This window comes from Trachurus trachurus, assembly GCF_905171665.1.
Source record: "Trachurus trachurus genome assembly, chromosome: 19".
NCBI classification, from domain to species: Eukaryota; Metazoa; Chordata; class Actinopteri; order Carangiformes; family Carangidae; genus Trachurus; species Trachurus trachurus.
This window is the reverse complement of record NC_139913.1, coordinates 14,847,310-14,868,984: the sequence shown is the minus strand read 5'-3', so window position 1 is coordinate 14,868,984 and position 21,675 is coordinate 14,847,310. Positions and strand designations below refer to the sequence as shown.

The window sequence follows — 21,675 nt, the reverse complement described above, 5'->3', positions numbered from 1 at the left end:
GGAGGGGATTTAAAGCAGAGAGTGGGGCGGGGGGGTATTTGGTAGATGGACGAGAGAGTGAATGGGTAAATGAAAAGAGCCAATAAAAAGAGCCAGGAGTCACTGTAAGGAGCGAGAGAGAGAGGCCTTTAGGGTGTGTTTCTCTCCCCCATCCCTCTCACAGACACTCATTCATGTGGATGGAATAGATGGGTGACGGAGGGAGAGAGGGAGGGAATGATGGAGAATGTGAGAAGTAAAAAGAAGGGAGGAGGGGGGAGGGGGGAGGGGGAGGGGATGGATGAACAAGGGAGGGAATTAAATGGCCAAACACACACACACACACACACACACACACATACACATAATGTTTGAGGGTGCAGAGACAGAGAGAATCAGCCCTGAAGGGTTTTCCATTCTTCACTGTCATCAGGCCCTAAACCTGCCCGGACAAACACACACACACACACACACACACACACCTGTGAATGAGACAAGAAGGAAGAGTCGGAGGGGGAGGAGAAGAAGAGTCGGTTCATTTGAAAAAAAAATCTTTGAAACAATTCATGTTATATATCTATGTATGTATACGAGTGTGTTATACATATCCATATATATATATATATAATGCTAACATCCACTCTATGTGTGTGTGTGTGTGTGTGTGTGTGTGTGTGTGTGTGTGTGTGTGTGTTTGGCAGGCTGGAAGCTGAATCCAGTGGTTGGAGCAGTATATGGTCCTGAATTTTATGCAGGTAAATAATCGCACACAGTTATAGAACATGACCTGACAACACATACACAACAAACACACACTGCAAGCAGCACAGAGACAACGGATGCAATTGCAGGAGACACAAAGACGTGATGAAGCTGGATGGGAGGCACTTGATGCTCCGTGGTTTTTCAAGTTAAAAGCATTGAAGAAGTGCACATGCATGTATTATAATACATCCATGCTGAGTGTGTCCCAGCTGGGTTCAACACTTCTTTGTGTCTCCTGGAAACCTTTGTGTTGTCATGCTGAGTGGGTGCTCAGTATAAGGCACAGGGAGCAGGATGTTTCCTTCTCTTCCCTACTGCTCATGATGTGACACTTCCTTTTTTCTTTACCTTTATTTTTTTTTCTTCCATGTGATGTGTGAAAGATGTGAGCATCTACCCTGTGCAGTGGATCACAGATTTTCATGTTTCTATATGTGCACACTGTAAAAACTGAGAGAGAGAAAGGAACATATCCAGGCTCATGTAAGTTTGATGAAGTCAGAGATGAGTCCAACAAATATGACATTTATTTTTGATAATTTCACATTCTAGAGGAGATTCTTGATCAAAGTTAAAAAAAAAAAAAAAAAAAACCTTTGTAAAACTTCCACTCTACCACTCATACTTTATTAAGTATGATATTTTAAAGGGATAGTTCAACATTTTGGCAAATTGGCCCATTGCCATAGTCATAGCAGTAGGTTTGTTACCTTTATTTGTCGGTGCAAGCTATTTTTAGAACGGCGGAGCAGCACTATGCTACGGAGGCACATGGGATTTCTTTCATCAAACTCATCAAATACACAATCCAACAACTCGAAAACGCTCTGGTGGACAAGTTGTCATCTGCACATTCACCACGCTATGAGATAATAACGGAACGTTACGAGCTGGAGTTGTTTTTGAGGCAAATTCAGAGACTGCTTTCTGAAAAACTGCTCCTGACGGGAACGCGTGGTGAATGTGCAGGTCACAACTTGTCCACAAGAGCGTTTTGGAGTTTTTGTATTGTGCATTTGATGAGTTTGATGAGGGAAACCAAGAAATCCCATTAGCTTCCATAGAGTAGCTCTGAGCAGCTCGCGGCTCTGCTCTGCCGTTCTGAAAACAGCTTGCACCGACAAATAAAGGTAACGGACCTACTCCTAAGAATAGGGATTATGGCAAAATCTTGAACTATCCCTTTAATGGACATTAATCAGAATTCGCTTCAATGGCCAAATATGTCCACATGTGTAGGTATTTGACTCCCATTTTGAATTACTTTGTACTTACATTTAAAAAGCCATATATAAGAATACAAAAATAGTTTTAAATAAAGCGATCAGTGGCCCCACTGCACTGTACAGTAGATGTGAGGTAGTGCCATGAAATAAATAATAAATACTGGATAAATGTGTGTATGAATATGTGTATTTTGTATGAATGATATGTACATTGTATGTTTTACATGTTGTTTATGAACAGCGAGCAGGATATAACAGTGGCATTGTGATGACATTTAATCACATTAAAGATAGAAGAAGTTCAATTGTAAATTGTAGCATCTGGAATAATCTGCATATGTAGCAGCTGAGTTCCCAAGTCCTCTCTGTCCAGTGACTATAACACGTCTCCTCCAAAAGTTGATGGATTAACATAGTTCTACTTCTTCATATGAGTCTCAGAGCGATGCGACCAGGCCAATGTGCTGCTGGTGCCCGGTGCGTAGGCCTTCTAACAGCCTGCTTTCAAGTGCTGAGATTGTCCGCTTCTCCTTTTTGCTCATTAGTCTGAAATCTGTTCATTCCTCCGACAGCTTTACAGCACTCCTCTAAATAACCACGCTGACAGAGGGAGGCCATCCGTCTCTTTTATTCCCTCCTCCTACTTTTCTACCTCTGTCCCTCCATCCCACCATCCATCCCTCCATCCCAGCCAAACAGCAACACTAAACGCCTTCTTCTAACCAGTGCTGTAAATAATGACTCTAGACACTATATAATGTTTTAACAGCATTAACAATCAAATAAAAACACCATCTTTCCTAAACCACCAACAGATCTCTGTCAGCTCAGGTCTCCATGTGTCCAACAGCACAAACACGCACGCATACGGACACGGTTACACTCGCTAGTTTAACACCAGTCTATATTTTTATTACATCCATTCTCAATCCTCCTAAACCTAAATTCAATTTACATACACAGTAAGTAGTACTTTAAAAGCAATAATCCAGCCATTTTACCTGAATAAGTGTCTCTCTGGCTCATTAACCTCCTCAACACCTCCTGACCTACACATTCAAACCCACAGAGCAGCAGCACATTTGCCAGGCATGGCTGTTCACACACTCTCAGAGCTGGGATGTCTGTCTTCCTTCATTCTCTCTTTCTTTCCATCTTTCCGTCCTCCACCACCATCTGGTTGTCACAATATACAGATCTGGACAATATTAATATATTTATAATAATTATCAGATGTGTACATATTACATAATATCATAAAGGTGAGCTTTTTTGGGCATATTTCCAGTTAAATTCCAATTTTCTACCACTTTCTTCTGTCAATTATTTTCCAGACAAGACTAAAAGCTTGAGCCTGAAGCAGTAGAAATGCAGTAAAAATCTGAGTGGCATTCTGGTTTTTGAACACTGAACCATAATTTAAACCGACGTCTCATTAAATAATATGCTGATAAATGTCATTGTAACCATTTACACTGACCTGTGTTTAGCATTTCATCACAGCTGTAATGATGCGGCCACCTCTGGTTCTCAGTATTAGAAAACACAGAGGTTTTAAAGGCCACCATGGCTCTCTGAGAGATAGAGGGATGGAAACCTCTGTGCTCTCTTTTTGTTTATACCTTCTTCCTCTGCGCTGAGGCCTAGTGTGCAGCTTCTATGCACACCTCCACCTTTGCATTTTTACTCCCAGGTGTCCCTGCTCCTCTCCCTCCTCTCACCCCCCGCGATGAAAAATGGAAGAATTCCCACCTGTAAGCAAAAGTACATGGGATTAAGATTCCTTCTGAAATAATTATGGCTGCATTTAATCTATTTTGGAGAGGGAGTAAAGCAGGATATAAAGTGGGATGTAAGGGCGATTAATCACCCTTTATCAGATAGCTTTTCCCAGCACCCATCAGCTGAATCGGGCTCCATAAATCCTGGCCGGCTGACAGTGCACTCCATCTCCATTGCTGGGCTCAGCTACAAGTTTATTGTGCGCAAACCCCATTCAGAGGAGTGACGGATGACCTCACCATCCGTCATGGGTGTGTATGCATGACCTCCACATGCATACACACTCATGCTCACACGCTCATGAATGTTGTAGCCTAGTTGAGGCATAGATGTACAGTCGCTCTGCTGCTACAGTCACGCTCCGGTATGCAAGCAAGCAGACACCCACAGTTACACACAAATAGACACACACTTTAGCATTGTTACAAAGCTACACTGTGTGATGCAATGCTATGAATTATCAGATAAAAAGCTGAAGCTCAATTAAATACTGTAAAACTGTAACATGAATAGACACACATGTTGAAAGCATCTGTCTTGGTGTGTGAGTGGGTTTGTTTTTTACAGTAGGGGAGGTATCATAGTGACATTACTTATTAATATCATGTATCAGACTAATTAAATCCAAAGCTAAGTACATCCAAAGGTCAGCTATGATTATTACCATAATGATAATTATGATAACAACAACAATAACAAAAATAAAAGCCTGTTTTTTCCAGGAAATTACATTAGTATGTCATGTTGCTAAGTTATTCAACCTGGAATTTATCGGGAGGTGATCAAAGAGGATTGTGGGAGAAACACAACTAAATATGTGTTCCATCGTAACACAACCAGACGTGGGTGCACACACTCACCCAAACACCTTAATATGATCCACTGCAGCTCGGTGGGGTGAACTCTGATGAGTCCAGACTTCCTCTAATGTTTTTTGATCAGAGTTTGCATAATAGCCTTGGCCTACGTGGAGAGTGTGTGCATCACAGGCGAGAAAGAGGTTTGTGTGTGTGTGTGTGGTTGGGTGTGTGTGTGTGTACATGCGTGCATATGTGTGTTTGGGTGACTGGGTAAAATAGACTGCATGGGCTTGAAGGACAATGAGGGAAATGTAATACTGATTGATTGACTGTGTCCTAGACTGGGTATATGCAAAGCAGGACAAACGTGTGTGTGTGTGTGTGTGTGTGTGTGCATGCATCTCATGGGAGCTGGTATATGCAGAGCTTGGCAGAGCTGCTCTCCAGAACACAACAAATAGGATTAAAATGCAAAATGCAGGCAGCAAAGTAACAAGGCAAGTGGCTCGGGCCTTTTTAACATATGCTGAAAAATTTGCAGTTGGAAGGGCGACATCATCAGATCAACTCTGGCCTTTGTCATATTGCCGCCCCCGTCATCGGTCCAAGGCCGACCCCAGATCAGCTACTGACCCCACCTTTTCTAACTGAATCAGTCTGTGGTGTTTAGAAAGCAGCCGGTGATTTACCATGAGGTTTCCATACAGCCGCATTTAGCTGCACTGCTCAGTACTATCATGTACCGTGACTGTAGATGAGGCTTCATTGATTAAAACATTATGATGCATGTATGTAGGTAACTGAACAGGCAGATTTAATATACTTTCAGGGAAAATGCACATTTTCATGCATTTAAGATTTACTCTGCAAAAACTGATGAAAAATGAATCTGTACTCTTATTGGCAGTCTCGTTTCTAAAAGAAATCTATAATCAATACCAATCCTATATGTTATGCTATGTAGAATAAAGGCTGTCGGGTTCAGCCGCAGTTTGAACATGAACATATTGGCAGCAGATTCTGGATGCAGTTGAAGTTCATATTCATGTTAAAGGTCCCATATTGTTCAAAGGGAGATGCCCATGTCCTCTTCTATATTAATACAGTGAAAATATCTTTTCCTTAAATTAGCTCACTCTGAAAACAGTTAGCCAATCAGAGGAGAGGGCTGACCTGTTGTTACTGGAGCTCAGTAAAAATACATCTTCTTATGGATCAACACTTCACATGTAACATAGGTAAACTATATAAAATGCATCTTTATAAGCAAAGATCTCAGTCTGTTTGCTAAATGAAATTCCACTTCATTTAGCCTTTATCATCCAAAGTTAAAGCTTCAGTTTTTTTACTGTGGCTCATTCAGCCCAATTCACTTCATGTCATCGTTGTGAGTTTCTAATGTATCTGCTCAGTGAAAATATATAATTCATTTTAATACCCCGCAACCTCCCTGTTGTAATGTAGCATGTAGATTCTTGTGATTTTCCAAGCAGTTAGTTAGACACACCGTAATAAAAGCTGGGGCTGAGGTGTGATTCATTGAACACAATTAGACACGCACAAGCACACACACACACACACACACACACACACACACACACACACACACACACACACACACAGCTGCAGATATAATCACATATAAATATATGGAATACATAAAAACACAATCCTATATATCTCTTCTTTTGTCTTAATATAAATAACTCCAACACCAACAACAAGTCCTCGTGCAGCTCCCACTCTACTAGATAAGGTTTGCGTATATGTGTGTATGTAGCCTTGAAGTGTTTTTTTTTATGCATGTGTGTGTGTGTATCAGTGGATGTTGTTTGTTTATTTAATGGGCCCGCTGGCTGTCAGGAGGAGGCCTCGCCATGATTCAAGGGTTATTACAGCATTGCTGTAGCACGCACAGGCTGTAGCTCATTATCAGATTGCATTCATATACGTCACACCAACAACAACACGCACATACAGTACACGTGTACTTGTGCGCACATACATGTACGCACTTACACACACGCACAAAGAGGAATGAATATATGGATGTTCAGGATACTCTGATGTTAGGAAAGAGAGGAGAGGTGGGGGAAATTGATCCTTCGCTCAGAATATATCGCCAATAGACTGCGAGCTGGCTGTGTGGCATATTAATGCTGTTGTCTGACGAGTTGGAGTGGAGGCAGAAACAGCAGAGGGTTGAGAATTTCCATCACCCCTCAGAGGGAGAGAGAGGGGGGAGAGACAGATGGATGGGTGAGAGAGGGAGAGTGTTTCGGTCTCTGAACACTTGCAGTGGAGCAGGTTGTGCTTTCCTCTGCTGCTGCAGACAGTAGGTGTAGTCATCCATATCCGGGGCCCCTCCGAGGTCTGAAGGTGCTCGGGAGGTGATATGGAGTGTTTGGAGTTTAACAGGGGTCCTTTCAAGGCATTCATCTGTATCTGTTAGAGTTTACAGTCCACAGGTTTTACACTATACCGCTATGTGTAAATGTAAGGCTGGGGGTACGGTGGCCCTGAGAGCTCAACGCACTGCAGCTCAAGAGAACACATGCAAATAGAGACGACAGGAGCAAATTCACAAAACATCTTCATCAATTCCACAACACGAACACGCTGCACATCCTGTTTCCAGGGGGCACTAAAAAAGAGATGAACCCGGCTGGGACAGACTTGTTTAATGCTTTGAATTCATCACTTCAGGATCAACACTTTTTAATATAGCCTACATTGTCACCAGTGCTGCTGGCAGCGTTTCTATATTTAGTTGTGTTGTATTTCAGCTCTCATGGCCACTGTAGTCTGGATTATACGGTTGTTCAAGTTTCCCTGATAAACTGAGCATCTCATCTCAATCTGTTTACAGTTACAGTAAACAAGCAAAACCTTAATACCTTTATATTAGTCTGAGGATTAGAGGCACACTGTCAGCTATTTTCACCTGTTGTTGAAAAGGTAATGCCATGTCAAAAAGTTTTGGAAAACCACAGCATTGGATTATACACCTTCATTGTGAACAGGCCCAGCTACATTTTGCATAATTCCATAGGATATTATTCTGAAGATTATCATCACTGTCATCATTTCTGCACTTCTCCCTGTTTCCCTCATTTTACTATTTCTCTTCAGCCTGTAAGTCAGAAGTTATTTCTGTTTGTCCTGAATAGCAGATCAGTCAAAACACAAACTGTCCCTTTTAAATAAGACAAAAAGTGTGTCAATTAAATTTAATTATTATTATTAAATCAAATTAAATTAAACTAAAAATCAGGTTTGGTCCACCAGGTGGAATGTATGATGTTTTAATAAACTTTAAAAAATGCTATGTAAATCACATACACATCTTAAGCATACTATTAATTCATTATGATATTTATATTAAGATATGTACAAATTTTAACATGGGTGCTCCATACAGTATATAGTACTATAAATGTATGTTTCTGTCTGATGGTGGACTCATAGACTCACTGTTACAATCACATACATTGTATTTTTCCCATCAACTCCAAATCAGAGTACAGACATGTAGGCCCTGGATCCAGAAAACTAACTCTTAGCCTTGCTCTCCTGCCGGCTGAAGGTTAAACACAGACCTTCACCTAAATCACTTCACATCACATCACCGTGCCACCCCGCGCCGGTAAGGGTGACCCCCGCGTGTGTGTCTATGCGTGTGTGTATGTGGATGATGAAGGATGGCCATAGGCTGAGTCTACCACTACAAACAATACAGGCCATCTGCTTTGTGTCCCTGCTGCCAAACACCGAGCCAAACCTCTACACAGGCCTCTGAGCCTCTGCTGCTCTCTCTGCCAGCTCCGCTCTCAGTTTCATCTCAGGAACGTTCCCTCCATCTTCTCACAGCTAGGTGAATCCTGTCAGGTGGTTAGGCTCGGATCAGAAACTGTTTTAATTAGGCAAAATGTAAACAACTAGGAACTCCTCTCTCTCCTAAAACAGTTTCAATGCAACTAAATAGCCACAGCAAACACATTTTGTACAAAACACGATTAAGTATAATATTGAAATGTTAATACATGTATTTGGCAAATCACAAATACATTGACCAGTACATTTTCAAGGACTATGTGGATGTTCTCTGCCAGAATATCCAACTGTGGATGTAAAGCCTTCTGGTCTCTGATGTGGCAGTGAATCCACCTCTGTCAGCCCGCGGTGACTCCCCTGCTGTTAAATGCTTCATTCAGTCAATAATGTGTTGCCTCTGAACATGATCCAGCCAGTGATAACATATGATACATATCTGATATTGCACATGAGAGACATCATTTCTCGTTGGCTGAGAGATGCTTTCTGTCTGGTTTATTTTATGTGAACTACCTAAAGTAACTAGCGGCCAGTAAACAGAGGATGTTATGTGTGCAGCAGAGATATGTGTTTTCACTGCAGCTGCACAGTAAATGTCATGTTGGACATGTAGATATAAATCACGTACATGATGTGCAGTCTCACTCTGGAAATATATTCTGGTAAAATGAATATGTTTACCTCACAGAGAAACATGGCCATTCATCTGTTTGAGAACAACAACTTTTACACACATGTTTACTCCACTCTCAGTGCAGCATACACACATGTTCAGATCCAGTTAGTGTGTACAGTAGGTAGTCCGCTGAAGTCCAAAATCAGTCAAATGTCCATCTCTCCATCCCGTTGTTGTCTTTTTATTTTAAAGGGATAGTTCAACATTTTGGCAAATTGGCCCATTGCCATAATCCCTATAGTTTTAAGAGTAGGTTTGTTACCTTTAATTGTTGGTGCAAGCTATTTTTAGAACGGTGGAGCAGAGCCGCGAGCTGCTGGTTTTTCCTCATTTTATCCTCATCAAACTCATCAAATCCAACGACTCCAAAACGCTCTTGTGGACCTGTTGGACCTGCACGTTCACCACGCTATGAGATAATAACAGAACATTACGGGACACAGTTGTTTTCGGGTAAATTCATGCAAAACCACCATCGGGGGCAGTTTTTCGGCAAGCAGTCTCTGCATTTGCCTCGAAAGCAACTCTGTCTTGTAATGTTACATTATTATCTCATCGTGTGGTGAATGTGCAGGTCACAACTTACCCACAAGAGTTTTTTTGGAGTTGTTGGATTGTGTATTTAATGAGTTTGATGAGGGAAACCAAGAAATTCCATTAGCCTCCGTAGCGTAGGTCTGAGCAGCTCGTGGCTCTGCTCCGCCGTTCTAAAAATAGCTTGCACCAACAGGGATTATGGCAATGGGCCAATTTGCCAAAATGTTGAACTATCACTTTAAACTGACAAACCCTGATATAAATGATTCCTCTGTTCCTCTGAGCTCTATTGTTCACACACTTGTGCTCAGTCAGATGCTTCAAATATGTTTCAACTTGCACCTAAAAGAATCCCCAACAAACACACTGTCCTATCAGTTTTATGAATTATTGTTCCCCATATACTTGAGAGTCATTCTTATAGAATGACTTCTTCAATAGGAACCCACTGAGAATGTTTCATTTCACGATATTTAATTGATTTATATTTTTACAGTACAAAAACCAGAACACAGCAGCAGTCATGTCTTTTCATCATTTTATTCAAAGAAAAATGTGACACTTGTAACATATTTTGCTTCTTCCCACCTCTCTGTGTGTACGTGTGTGTATGTGTGTGTCTCTGTGCGACTGGATGTGTGTCCCTCAGTGACAGGCTTTCCATACCCCAGCACAGGAGCAGCCATGGCCTACAGAGGGGCCCATTTGAGAGGGAGGGGTCGGGCCGTCTACAACACGTTCCGCGCCGCACCTCCTCCTCCACCCATCCCTGCCTATGGAGCGTGAGTGGCTGCGAGCACACGCAACATGCACATATCCAACTGACACAAACACACATAATCAAATAAACACTGTATGACAGGCCTCCAAGACCGAGAACACGCCACTGCACAAAGCTAATTCTCAGTATTACTCAGACACAGCAGCTAACACACACACAGAAACACAGTCGCTCTCACACACGCACACGCACAGTTATAGAAGAGTGGAAAACAAAACCGCTGCCTTCTAATAGAGCGGAAAATTGCTCTTTGATTCCAGAATGGCCAAATTTGTCTCTCTTTTTTCTAATGTGTCATTCTTTATTTGGCTGTGAATGGACTGCTATGACCTGCCGTGCACACTCCAATGGGCCCGCTTCAGAAGGAGCGAGAGACCTCGTGGATGTGGAGGGGGAGAGGTGGAGAGAGAGAATAGATGACTGAGGGAGTGTAGTGGGGTTGAAAGAAAGAAATGCAGATTGAGACAAAGAGTAAAGGCAGGAGGCTGAGAGAAGAATTGTAATGTATGAATGGAGCTGCTGGTCATCTGGCACAGACTGGATGGTGCTGGTATAAATGATTTTTCTTTAATTAGGCATTTAATAGTTAGTTTAGAGTTTAAAACAAAACACTTTTTTGAACTATTTTCACTCGAGAACTTAAAAAAATAATCAATCAGGCTGCTTGGTTTGGATGTAGACAAGTCAACAAGACACTGAGGCATGGCAAGGTGGTGACCACAAGATACAATGAGTGTTGTAGTGCTGAATACATTCTTGAATTGTCTGCACACAATAGTTACCACCAGTCACCCTTTGGTCAATTCTGTGTATCTGAACCAATGTCCTGTCATAAATGCATCAGTGAAGTATATTGTTTCTTTTATTAAAAGTCCAAATGAATACTTCACTGTTTAAACCAGTATGCTGTTGTTTGCATACTGAAAAAGTCAGCTTTGCCCAGAAATTACTAAATTCAGACACCAATGAAGAGTTTAAACTTCATCTTCAGGGGTGCCCTTCTTACCTCTCCCACCTCTGAGGAGACATGTTTAGAGTGTGCCAGCTCTCTCAGAGGAAACTACGTACGTCTGGTTTGACACTGAAGACCTGGACAGCGAATGAAACCTCACGCACTGAAGTTAGACAGATGCTGGGTTGATAACCTGGGAATTGAGGAAGGGGACCCAGTCATTCTGTCCAGGAGAGTAGCGTGGATCTGATGTGCAGAGGCTGTGAGGAATTCCTCAGGGCACTCAGGGCATCACTTCAGATGAAGCCTCGGACAGAAGCAGCGCTGACCTCCTTCTCCTGGTCAAGGGAGAGGTGAATCTTTTAGCAACCTCTGGACTGAGCAGCGGTCAGGGGGACAGGGAGCAGGGTCAGGGCAAGAAGAGTGGGAAGATTTTACCTTCAGCTCAATTTCCCAGAACTGCTGCAATCCAAGGTGGAGGGATGATTCGCTGTGGGTGTCCTGGAAAGTCTTCTGGCTAAAATTGGTGGGACAGAGCATCAGGTTTGACATTTTTGGAGCCATGGCAATACATAGACTGAAGTTAAACCAGCTGAACAAAGTGGTGATTGGTGATGCAGATAAATCCCAAACAAAAATGGTTGCTTAGGTCCCTACAACCAGTGATGTCATATACCAAGAAGTTTAAAGGAGACATATTATGCCCCCTTTCCACAAATGAAAATAGTTCCCAGGTGTCATAAAGACATGTCTGTGACAAGCTTTGGTCAAAATACCCCAAGGATCAAACATCACAGCTCTTTTCATCCTCTCAAAACAGCCCTGTTCAGAACGGCTGGTTTCAGTGCCTGTCCCTTTAAATGCAAATGAACCACTGCTTGCCCCGCCCCTTCTACTGGTCCAGGTAGGGGTGGTGTTATGCAAATTCAAATCCTAGTTACATCACTGGAAGACAACTGAGGGAACAGCTCGTAAAACCACATAGATTTCAACCTAGGGAGCCTGAACATTACAGTTTTTTTTGTCAATTCTCACATTTTGGCGGCGGGAAGGCAAGACAAACACCCAAATATATTTTAAAGAGCCTTCAAAAAGTGATATTTCCATAATATGTCCCCTTTAATGACTGATAGGTCACAGTTTCCAGTGTTGTAGCTCCTTTCAGCAGCTGAGAACTTGAATGACCAGGAAGCACAAGACCAGAGTCTCTGGTACTAAGAAAAACACTGACTCTCATGTTGAAGGTGCTTATGGACTGACCTGTCTGCCTGCATGGAGCTTTCAAACTGAGTATTGATGGAGTTCAAGGGGGGCTGCAATGATGCTGTAGCCTCAGACCTGTCAAAATTGGCAGGTACTGGAAAGACTGGAGATTTGCAGTTTGCAGGAGGCGGGAGTGAGCCAGGCAATTTGTGGATTTCGCCATTTGAATGTTACAGTGGCCACAAACCCCAGGAAGGACTCAGTGGAACTAACATTTATCTGCGTTCATAAAAGACTCGATTCTCTGGATGTTGCAGTCTCCAGATAGATAAAGACATATTTCCTATCTGTTGTCGTTTATGTTTAATGTTTGATGTCCTCTGTCAACAGTGTGGTCTACCAGGATGGTTTTTATGGTGCAGAAATATATGTAAGTCACACTCCGTTTATATGAATCTTTTATTGACTCTTATTAATGTGGTGTGTCCTGACCATGCGACCCACCGCTTTACTGTCAGTTGTATTTGCACTTTAATGTTGGTGAGGATATTGTGTTCCTGATTGGATCCTCTGTCTCCTCACAGGGAGGGTATGCAGCCTACAGATATGCCCAGCCAGCTGGTACCGCTGCAGCTGCCTACAGCGACAGGTATGTTGGCGTCCAGCTCCGTCAAGGTGAATGATCATGATTGTATTTGGCACAGGCATCTCTTAACTGTTATCAACTGTCGATCAGCTCCACTTTTTGAATATTTTACCAGGTTAGTCTTTCCAAAGTTCCTGAATTTTTTTTTTTCATCTGTGAAAGTTTTACCAGAATCGTATTTCTACTTTTTTTTTCTCCTTTTTTGTAATCTGTAAAAAAAGAAGGGAAAAAAAGGAAAGGTGAGAAGAAAAGTTTTAACCAGGTTTAAAAAAAAAAGTTTTACAAGGAGCATTTTTTAGCTCTGTATCAGAAATAATCTCCATCCAACTGGCTTCTACTTTCCAAAGATGTGCACAGACGGTTTGATGCAATGGTGGCTGCTTTTAAAAACTCACTGAAAGACGTGAAAGCTCAGATTGGATGTGATGATGTCTGGTAGACGGTTCACGGAGCAGGAGGACGTGAGCCAAGATCCCAGAGTAGAGGGAAGCTTACAGCTCATCATTTGCTATCCCCTGATGAGCAGTGCACTGTGTTGCTGCATAGACTGTAAACATGACTGACTACAGCCTTGTTTGTATAACGACACCTCAGAACCATGTGGAATTAGCATCATGAAAAATTCCATTCTACATAAAGGAAGTTCAGTTTGGTCTGGCTCTGTTTGAGCTTCACATTGCTGATTCTGGGTAATGATGCTGATTATAACCAAATGGAATAAATAATGCTGCCATCAGTGTCTGGCATTTTCTGGCAACATTCACTAATCTAGAATAAGAATGGAAAAATGTGTTAAATTTATTAATTTCCATAGGGATTTTTGTCGAGACTTTAAAAGTCAAGATGTGTGTAGAAACGAAGTTAATATCTCATAAAACGTCTGTGTAGTTGTGCAAAAAAAAGAAAAAAAGAAAAATTAATAATATGAACAAAGTGAGTGTACTGATCCACAGTCAGCCTGTGAATTTACTTTTCTCCATGTTGGATCCTGCTGGAAGATTTTCAGTGGCATTGGTTAGTAGTCAAGTTATTCATAAGTTTTGATCAAAGTCTGTTAAATTAACATAGGCACACAGTTTTGGTTACCATGGTGATGTGTCCTGGTTAACAGAGCCAGAAAACTTGAGTTTAGGCCCCTACTCTTTCTCTGTGACACGAGAGGAGCAGCGCAGGCAGGAGACAGCGCTGTGGTGGAGCTCTGATCCATCAATCCTCTGGGGCATTGTGCCCTACATTAACACTCCTACTGCTCTTGCCCTTGCCCGTTGCCCCTTTGCCCTGCCCTATGGGCCCCACTCTGCCCAGGACTGCTGCCCCCCCTCGTGGTGCAGCTCTGTGGGAGCCGCAAGTCACCGGTGATTCCTCCAGATCAAAAGTGATGTGTGTTTATAAAAAAAAAGAAAACACATGTGGCTGTGTGAGTGTTTGTTTGAGTGTTGCCCACACCCACTACCTCTGCTGTCTAGGTGTGTATGTGTGTGTGTATGAAGGTGCTTGGGGAGCTAATCATAGGGAGATTGAGCATGTCAGGCCTGATAAGAAACAGCCACAGCAAGAGCCTGTAGGCCTCCGATAATGTAAGATTTATCAGAGGCGAGGAGCGAGCGGCGTGCTCAGGAGAATTATGAACAGAGCAGAGCAGGTGAGGGGGCATGTCTCTCTCCAGAAGACTTATTTCATTTCCTTTGTTTTTCTTCTCCCTCACATTCCCTCCTTCCGTTATTCCTTCTCCCTCTGTGGCTGATGTGTAGTATATCCCTCTTCACTCTCTCTCCCCGTTTCATCTTTTATTCTGTGTCTCTTTCATTCTATTTTTTAAGCTCTGCTGATTTAAAGAGAAGTTGGGCCGCGAGGTGGAGCTAGGAGGAGATGGGGCAAAGGCTGGGGGGGGGGGGGGGGGGGCTGTGAAGAGTTTTATTTATTGTGGGATAAGAGAGGTCTTGCACACAATGAATGGGAGACTCTTTCTCTCTTCTGTCTCTCTAGGGCGCGCACACGCACGCACACACACACACCCACAAAAAACTTCTACTTTCTGCACTTGAGACCAGGTACGGGACTGATCTTCAAATGCACTTTGTCCTTCTTCCTTCATTTTTCAAATAGTGTTAGTGCAAAGGCCCTTTATCACCCACAGCCCTGGAGACACTGTATTTTACAGGTAACTATAGGTTCCTACAGAAGCCTGGAGGGGCTGGAAAAAAATTCTGTGACTATGAGTTTATGACTTTAGAATAGCTGAAAAGAGGGTTTTACCAGGATAATCTTTCTAAAGTTCCTTGTTTTTATTTTCATCTGTGAAAAAGTTTTACCAGGATCATATTGTTAAGTTCTGGAAACAGGTGAAAACCATTTTGCAAGTTTTACTTAGTTTATAATAGTGAGTAATTATGTTTTTTTTGTTTTTTTGTTTTTAAATGACTAAGAATCAATCAAAGGACAAATAATACTCACACAGGACAAAACAAAGATGATGAAATTCTTGCCAGATGCATGTTTGAGAGAGAGTGTGACTGAGAGGAAGCTTGATGCAGCAGGAAACCATAATCATTCTAATAGTTTGTCTATACAGTATATATACAGTAAACTGTACTGTACTGTGCAGCTGTAGGCTTCTAACCCATGAAACATCATGTTTAATTAACTACGAGCAGTTCATGCTGTAGTCATGGAAACAGACAACAATTACTATTGATATTGAAGAAACCATCTGTTCTACAATTTCTTAGCAAATTTTTCGGGACATTTCACCAGAAAGAGTGGAGCAACCCATGTGTCAGCTTTGACTGAGACTAATCAAAAGTATCAGTGATTGATCACTGATGAGAAAGAACAGCTTATTTGCAGAACCTAAACATCACCAGTAATTCCCTCCCCCCTCCTCCTTCCATGTAAACTCCCACCACCTCTCCTCAGGTCTCCCTCTATAATACATAGTGTGCCCGCGCAGCCACTTATCTTTGCCCTCCAGACCTATGTTGGCTTCCTTTTACTTTTAGAGGAGAATAAACAAACAAGACAGGAAGAGAGGAATATAAATAAAGCGGTCGGTGGCATCAGACAAAGAGGAATGGAGGGGTGGAACGAGAAAAGAGAGGGGTGTTGAGGGAGGGGATTAGTTCCAAGCCAGTGCTGGTGAAAAGACTGGAAATAAGCCTCAGGAGACAGACGGGGAGAGATACAGGGGGAGATGGAAGATAGAGGAGACATGGACTATAGGAGAGGAGGGTGAGGGAGGAAGGGAAGGTATGGGACATCATCACAGAAATGTACCGTCCTTTGTATTTAAATAGGTTTTTCTATACAAACCTTTATTTCCCCCTCTTCCTTGTGTCTTCTGTCTCCTGTCTCCCACTCCCCAAAAGACGGTCCCCTCATTTTTCTCTTTGCTTATAATATCATTTCCCGCTCCCTTCAGCCATCTACTACTCTTATCACTCCGTCCATTTCTTTTCTTATCTTTCTGTCTTTTTTCCCTCTCCGGCTGACGTTACTTTTATTGCAATCCCTCCCCATCACCCGGAAGATAAAACACTTTTCCTCATAAATTGAAATGGGTAAAACAAATCATTGCAATCACACACTCTCACCTTTACAGCGTACATTTATAGGGAAACATCGATTGCATTTTCATCCCATAGGTCTGTCCTTAGCGTGAGTGAGAGGGGGAAATGATTATAGATCTCTCCTCCAGACCTCAGTTAAAATCGACGACCCAGTGCCTTATGTGTCTCATGCATACTCATTTTAGCACTCCCTATCCATTATCAGAGCTATTCAATCAAAGCCAACATGCACAGGGTTTATGTCTGCTGGTTGGAGTTGGGGAAGGGGGAAACAATTAACAGTATTTCCCAGCTGATTAACTTCACCTTTGATTTGTACTGGTTCAAAGAATCCATATAGTTTTATGTTTGGGGAATAAGTCAAAATGTCACGCTGACTGTGAATCTACTGCCTCATATACAAAAACCATCGCTGGAGCGGCAGAGCTGTCCTAACTTGTTAGGACTTCCAAGCTGGTGGTAAATGCAGGTTAATGTACACTCAGTTGGCAGTTTATTAGGTACACTTACAGAATGAATGCGGTATAATACATCAGTCCTGTAATAAATCCTCCCCTCATTAGGGTCATTAGGTAAATTTTTCATCAGAGACATCTTGATTCAGCTGTATGGTCATTTCAGAAGATGCAGTCTGCATACTGCCTTATACAGAGAGCTGCTCCTGTTATTTATTAAAGTTGAGAAACATCCGTCCATATAACATAATATATCAATATATATCATAAGCAGTACAAATACAAATTCATTGTGTTGGGAATGCCTGCTCCAAGGGAGGGGTTAGTAGGGATAGGATGGAGCAGGAGAGACACAGATTGGTGTTGTTGTGTCAGCAATAATGTGCCAGGCCATTGTGGTGAAGAGGTGGCTGAGCTTTAAAGTGAGGGTCTCCATATATCAGTGAGATTTGTTCCTACCCACACCTCTGGTTTTGAGTAGAGACGGAAAGAACAGGATCATGGATCCATGCGGCTGAAACCAGTTTCCTTCACCAGATTGCTGTGCAGTAGAGGGGTGGTTCAGGCGTCTGGTTAGCTTTCCTCCTGGGTGCCTCCCATCCGAGGTCTTCTGGGACGATCCAGGAGGCCAGGGTAGATTCAGAGAGATTATGTATCTGGACCGGGAACACTTTGGAGACCACCAGGCAGAGCTGGAAAACACTGCAAGGCAGTCTGAGCTGATTTACTTGAGCTGCTGCCACGAGGGAATGAGTTTAGATGATTGGAGAACATGGATGGATGGATGGATGGACGGGTGGATGGATGGATGGACGGGTGGCTGGATGGATGGATGGATGAATGGATGGATGGCTGGCTGGCTTAACCGTATTACCACATTATTATGGGCTAGTTGTATATTTATAAGAATTCCAGCAGATGTTACGCATTACTCCATATTCCTATGTTGAAATATGTTTTATTAAGTCCCCACAGACTGACACACAGCTACTTTTATCCATTATTGGAATTCTGGGGCTCGGTGCAAAGTACAATAATGCTGCAATATGTAGTCTGTTATTTGTTTTCTGTGTACCTGAGGGGCACTGAAAGGTAGGTCAACAGGAGCCCTCTGTTCAAATTTGCCCCTGGGTCCATGAGAGAGTTTATTCAGATGCAGCCTGGGCCCCTGGGTTCAAACCCCGGCTTAATTAAGAATGTTTTCAGGGCACATTCACAGAGTTTGCAACCCATCTGACATAGAAAGGATTTTAATCCAAGTCAACTCTCATGCACACTTCCCCGGAGGCTCACCATCATGCTTAATGAATGCAGGTCCTGATCTTGGCAATATATCCATAGGTTGTGTTTGTCTTCACTTGTTTCATGAATATTCTGGAGAAGCTAAAGGAGGTCTGTGATGTCACACCAACCACTGTTTCTGTCTGTTTTCTCCTCCGTAGTTATGGCAGAGTCTATGCAACAGCAGACCCATATCACCATACGATTGGTCCTGCAGCCACTTACAGTGTGGGCACTATGGTAAGTCTGTCCTCTGCTTGTTAGCCGCTGACTGTATGAGATGTTGTCTCACTGTTTAACACGCCGTATGAGCTCCTGGATGGGAGACTGATCTGTTTATATGAATGAGTAAACTACTTAAGTAATTAACATTAAATGAATAACACTTCTAATCATTTGCTGGCATGCCTTAGTAACAGCATTGGAAAGTCTTAAACAGAAGAGTGTAATCTTACTTGTTGTTCCTCTGAGTTGTGTTTCCCTCTGAGAGATCCATTTTAATGTTTAATGTGAATCTTTGCCACTTCAGTAAATGAAAAAGGGACTTTGCCTTATTCTCAAACTCCCTATTCAATTTCATTGGCCTGAAGCTACTTGCTTGAAATCCAATTGAGACTGAGAATTCCTCCCCACAGGAAACAGTCTCTTCAAATTTTGCAAGGGGAGTCGAATGGTTAATGTTTGTTTTTAGCTAGCTTTGCAGCTAACATCAAAGATGAAAAAAAAAAAAACTCTCTACAGAAAGAAAGAGAGCACCCCAGAAGATGGGGAACAAACAGATAGTACAATTTGTTTTCTTTCGAGGGCGTGGGTAGGGACTTCCTCCAAAGATTTACGACCATCTAGTACATGCCTCAACGTGCCGTGGGAGATTAAAGCAGAAAGAGAGAAAAAAAAAAAGCTCGACAAAAAGGAGGGAAAGTAGGAGATGGAGAAGGAGAATGAAAGTTTCTGGTAGCGAAGCTGCTGCCTGGTGCAGCATCTTGGGCTCCAGACAGACGAGGGTTAATGCTGAGTGCTGACGTGTTTGTGGTGATGGAAATCGAAAGCCCTACCACCTCCCCTCGTGCTCCCCCCTCCCCAAACACCCCCTCCCCTTCCCGTCCTAGTGCAGCTGCTAGCTAAAAGCCTTCATTAATTACAACCATTTTTTTCCTCTTCATTTACTTAATTAAAACAGTGGCCTGTGTTTTCTTCCTTATTACTCTACACTTTCTTCTCTTTTTTCTTCAAATTACTCCTCCCCTTTTCCTCATCCGTCCATGTGCAATCCAAAGCCCCTGACTGCAAATTCTTTATCCTTGATTCTAAACATAAAAACAATCCATCTTAAACTTTATCATGCCTCACATTCTAAACTGTGAAATTAGCAGCGCTTAGTAATAATGATGAGATGATAAAGGTCGAGTTATTGGTTGTGTAAGTGATTGGTTGTACACACAAGTCAGTCTCCAGTTTAAAATTTTAAATGCTGATAAAACCACTACTTTTCTACAGAAAGAGAAAAGTTTGGGTCAGTTTGGATCGGCCCTACTTTCTGGTCCTGTGACCTCAGGACAACTTGCTGTGTGTTTCCGTCGCACACAGGAAGTGTCAATACCATTTATGGCAGCAATTATTTTATTCTGTTTTGCTGATCAGCAAATATTACATTTTTGTTAGAAATAATAACCATCATGTTCAAATAATGTTTTGTTACACAGTTAGACCAAGACCCTAACTGTTTATTTGCTAGCCATCTAAACATGAGGCTGATTCACAATTAGGAAATTATTTTGTGGTAGAAAATTGTCTCACTTTTATTACCTCTCTGGTTGGTTTTACTGTATATAAAGTAAAGGCCACACTGGGAGGGTTCAATATTTTAGTATTAAGAACTGTGAATTGTGTGTCATCATTTGGTTGTGGGTTCACTGGAGAGCTTGTTTGTGTACTTAACGCAAACTAGCACTAGCCCAAACATTATAGCTAATGCTAAAACTAATGCCTTGTCGAACTATAAATGTAAAATTGTAAATAATGTGATTTAAATGTTTAAATGACATCCTTAGTGTTACATAGAAACAGAAAAATCTCATTTAGCGTGTAATTTGACTCTCTCTGGCAGTTTTAAGAGTCATTATTCTATTTCAGAGATATTAAAGATTAAAGAAATGTTTTATTTGAATATTTTTTGCTTGAGGTGTCTAATCAGACGCCAGAAAGGACATGATGGTTGTCTTCTGCTCATCCCATCGCCCTGCTCCTATTTCACCCTAATTGAAATTTTTACATGTGTCAGGGAATTTATTCACTACTTCCTTGCTTCATGCGATCAAAAAGAAAAGCCATGTAACTTATAAATCCGGCCTCATTTACATACACCATTCACACACACATAATCGCATTCTTTCACTTCACTAATGTCCTAACGGCCCTGTGCACAAAATCGCTCTCAATTAAACAAGAGTCAAGAGGAAAAAGGGAGGAGAGTTTCTTTGGAGGAAAGAGAGAAGTTCATTTGAATATTCATATTACAAACAAAGGTTCTACATTGAATACTGATTGGAGCTTTTTCATCTTTGATGTTGCAGGCTAGCCTTTACAGAGGAGGGTGCAGTCGCTTCACTCCCTACTAGAAAAGAGAGAGACACGTCCCCTTTCCTCCCCCGCAAAACAGACAAACAAAAAAAAACTTAAACAAAACAAAACAACAGGAACAAATGAAATCACTAAATTACCATCTTTACCCTCTTTATGGAAAACTAAATACAAAATGCTTCCAGATGGCAAATGAGACCCTGAAATGCAAGAATCATTCTCAAGTTGCTTCCCTTTCTACAGAGTGTACACATTGTCATTTACTGATGTAATGTACTTATTTTAAGAAGAACATTTTGTTACTCTGTGTTGACTTGAATGTATTTGCATTGAAATGTACGTGGTGGGAAAAAAAAAAAGGCAAAGTGGGAAAATAAGCTGATGAAGAAAATTTGTTGTTTTCTTCCTCTCACTCTTTCTCTCTTTTATTGTTCTCTAACTCAGCTCCTTTGGAGTGGCCTTTTGCGCTACTTTTAATTCCATCTAATTTCCCTACCTTTATTGTTTCAATTAGTCATTTCCCCCATATGCATTAAGAGCACTAATGTTCAGCAATTCCAGTTTGGGCAACAAATTTCAGATTGGATTTATTAAGTAAATGATACAGCCATT

General features: G+C 41.8%; 1 protein-coding gene across 5 annotated transcripts in view; it reads left to right on the top strand.

Annotated features, from left to right (window-relative positions):
• rbfox3a (RNA binding fox-1 homolog 3a) overlaps positions 1-21,101 on the top strand; it is a gene marked incomplete at both ends in the record, with an annotated part of 244,070 nt that extends 222,969 nt beyond the window's left edge. For all 5 annotated transcript variants that reach the window (XM_083993815.1, XM_083993812.1, XM_083993816.1 and 2 more), the window contains 6 exons: positions 681-734; positions 10,249-10,381; positions 12,926-12,965; positions 13,120-13,184; positions 18,645-18,723; positions 21,057-21,101. In XM_083993815.1, coding sequence (XP_083849941.1) covers positions 681-734; positions 10,249-10,381; positions 12,926-12,965; positions 13,120-13,184; positions 18,645-18,723; positions 21,057-21,101 — 416 coding nt within the window. The remainder of the gene's footprint in view (positions 1-680; positions 735-10,248; positions 10,382-12,925; positions 12,966-13,119; positions 13,185-18,644; positions 18,724-21,056) is intronic.
• Positions 21,102-21,675: the final 574 nt, after the last annotated feature.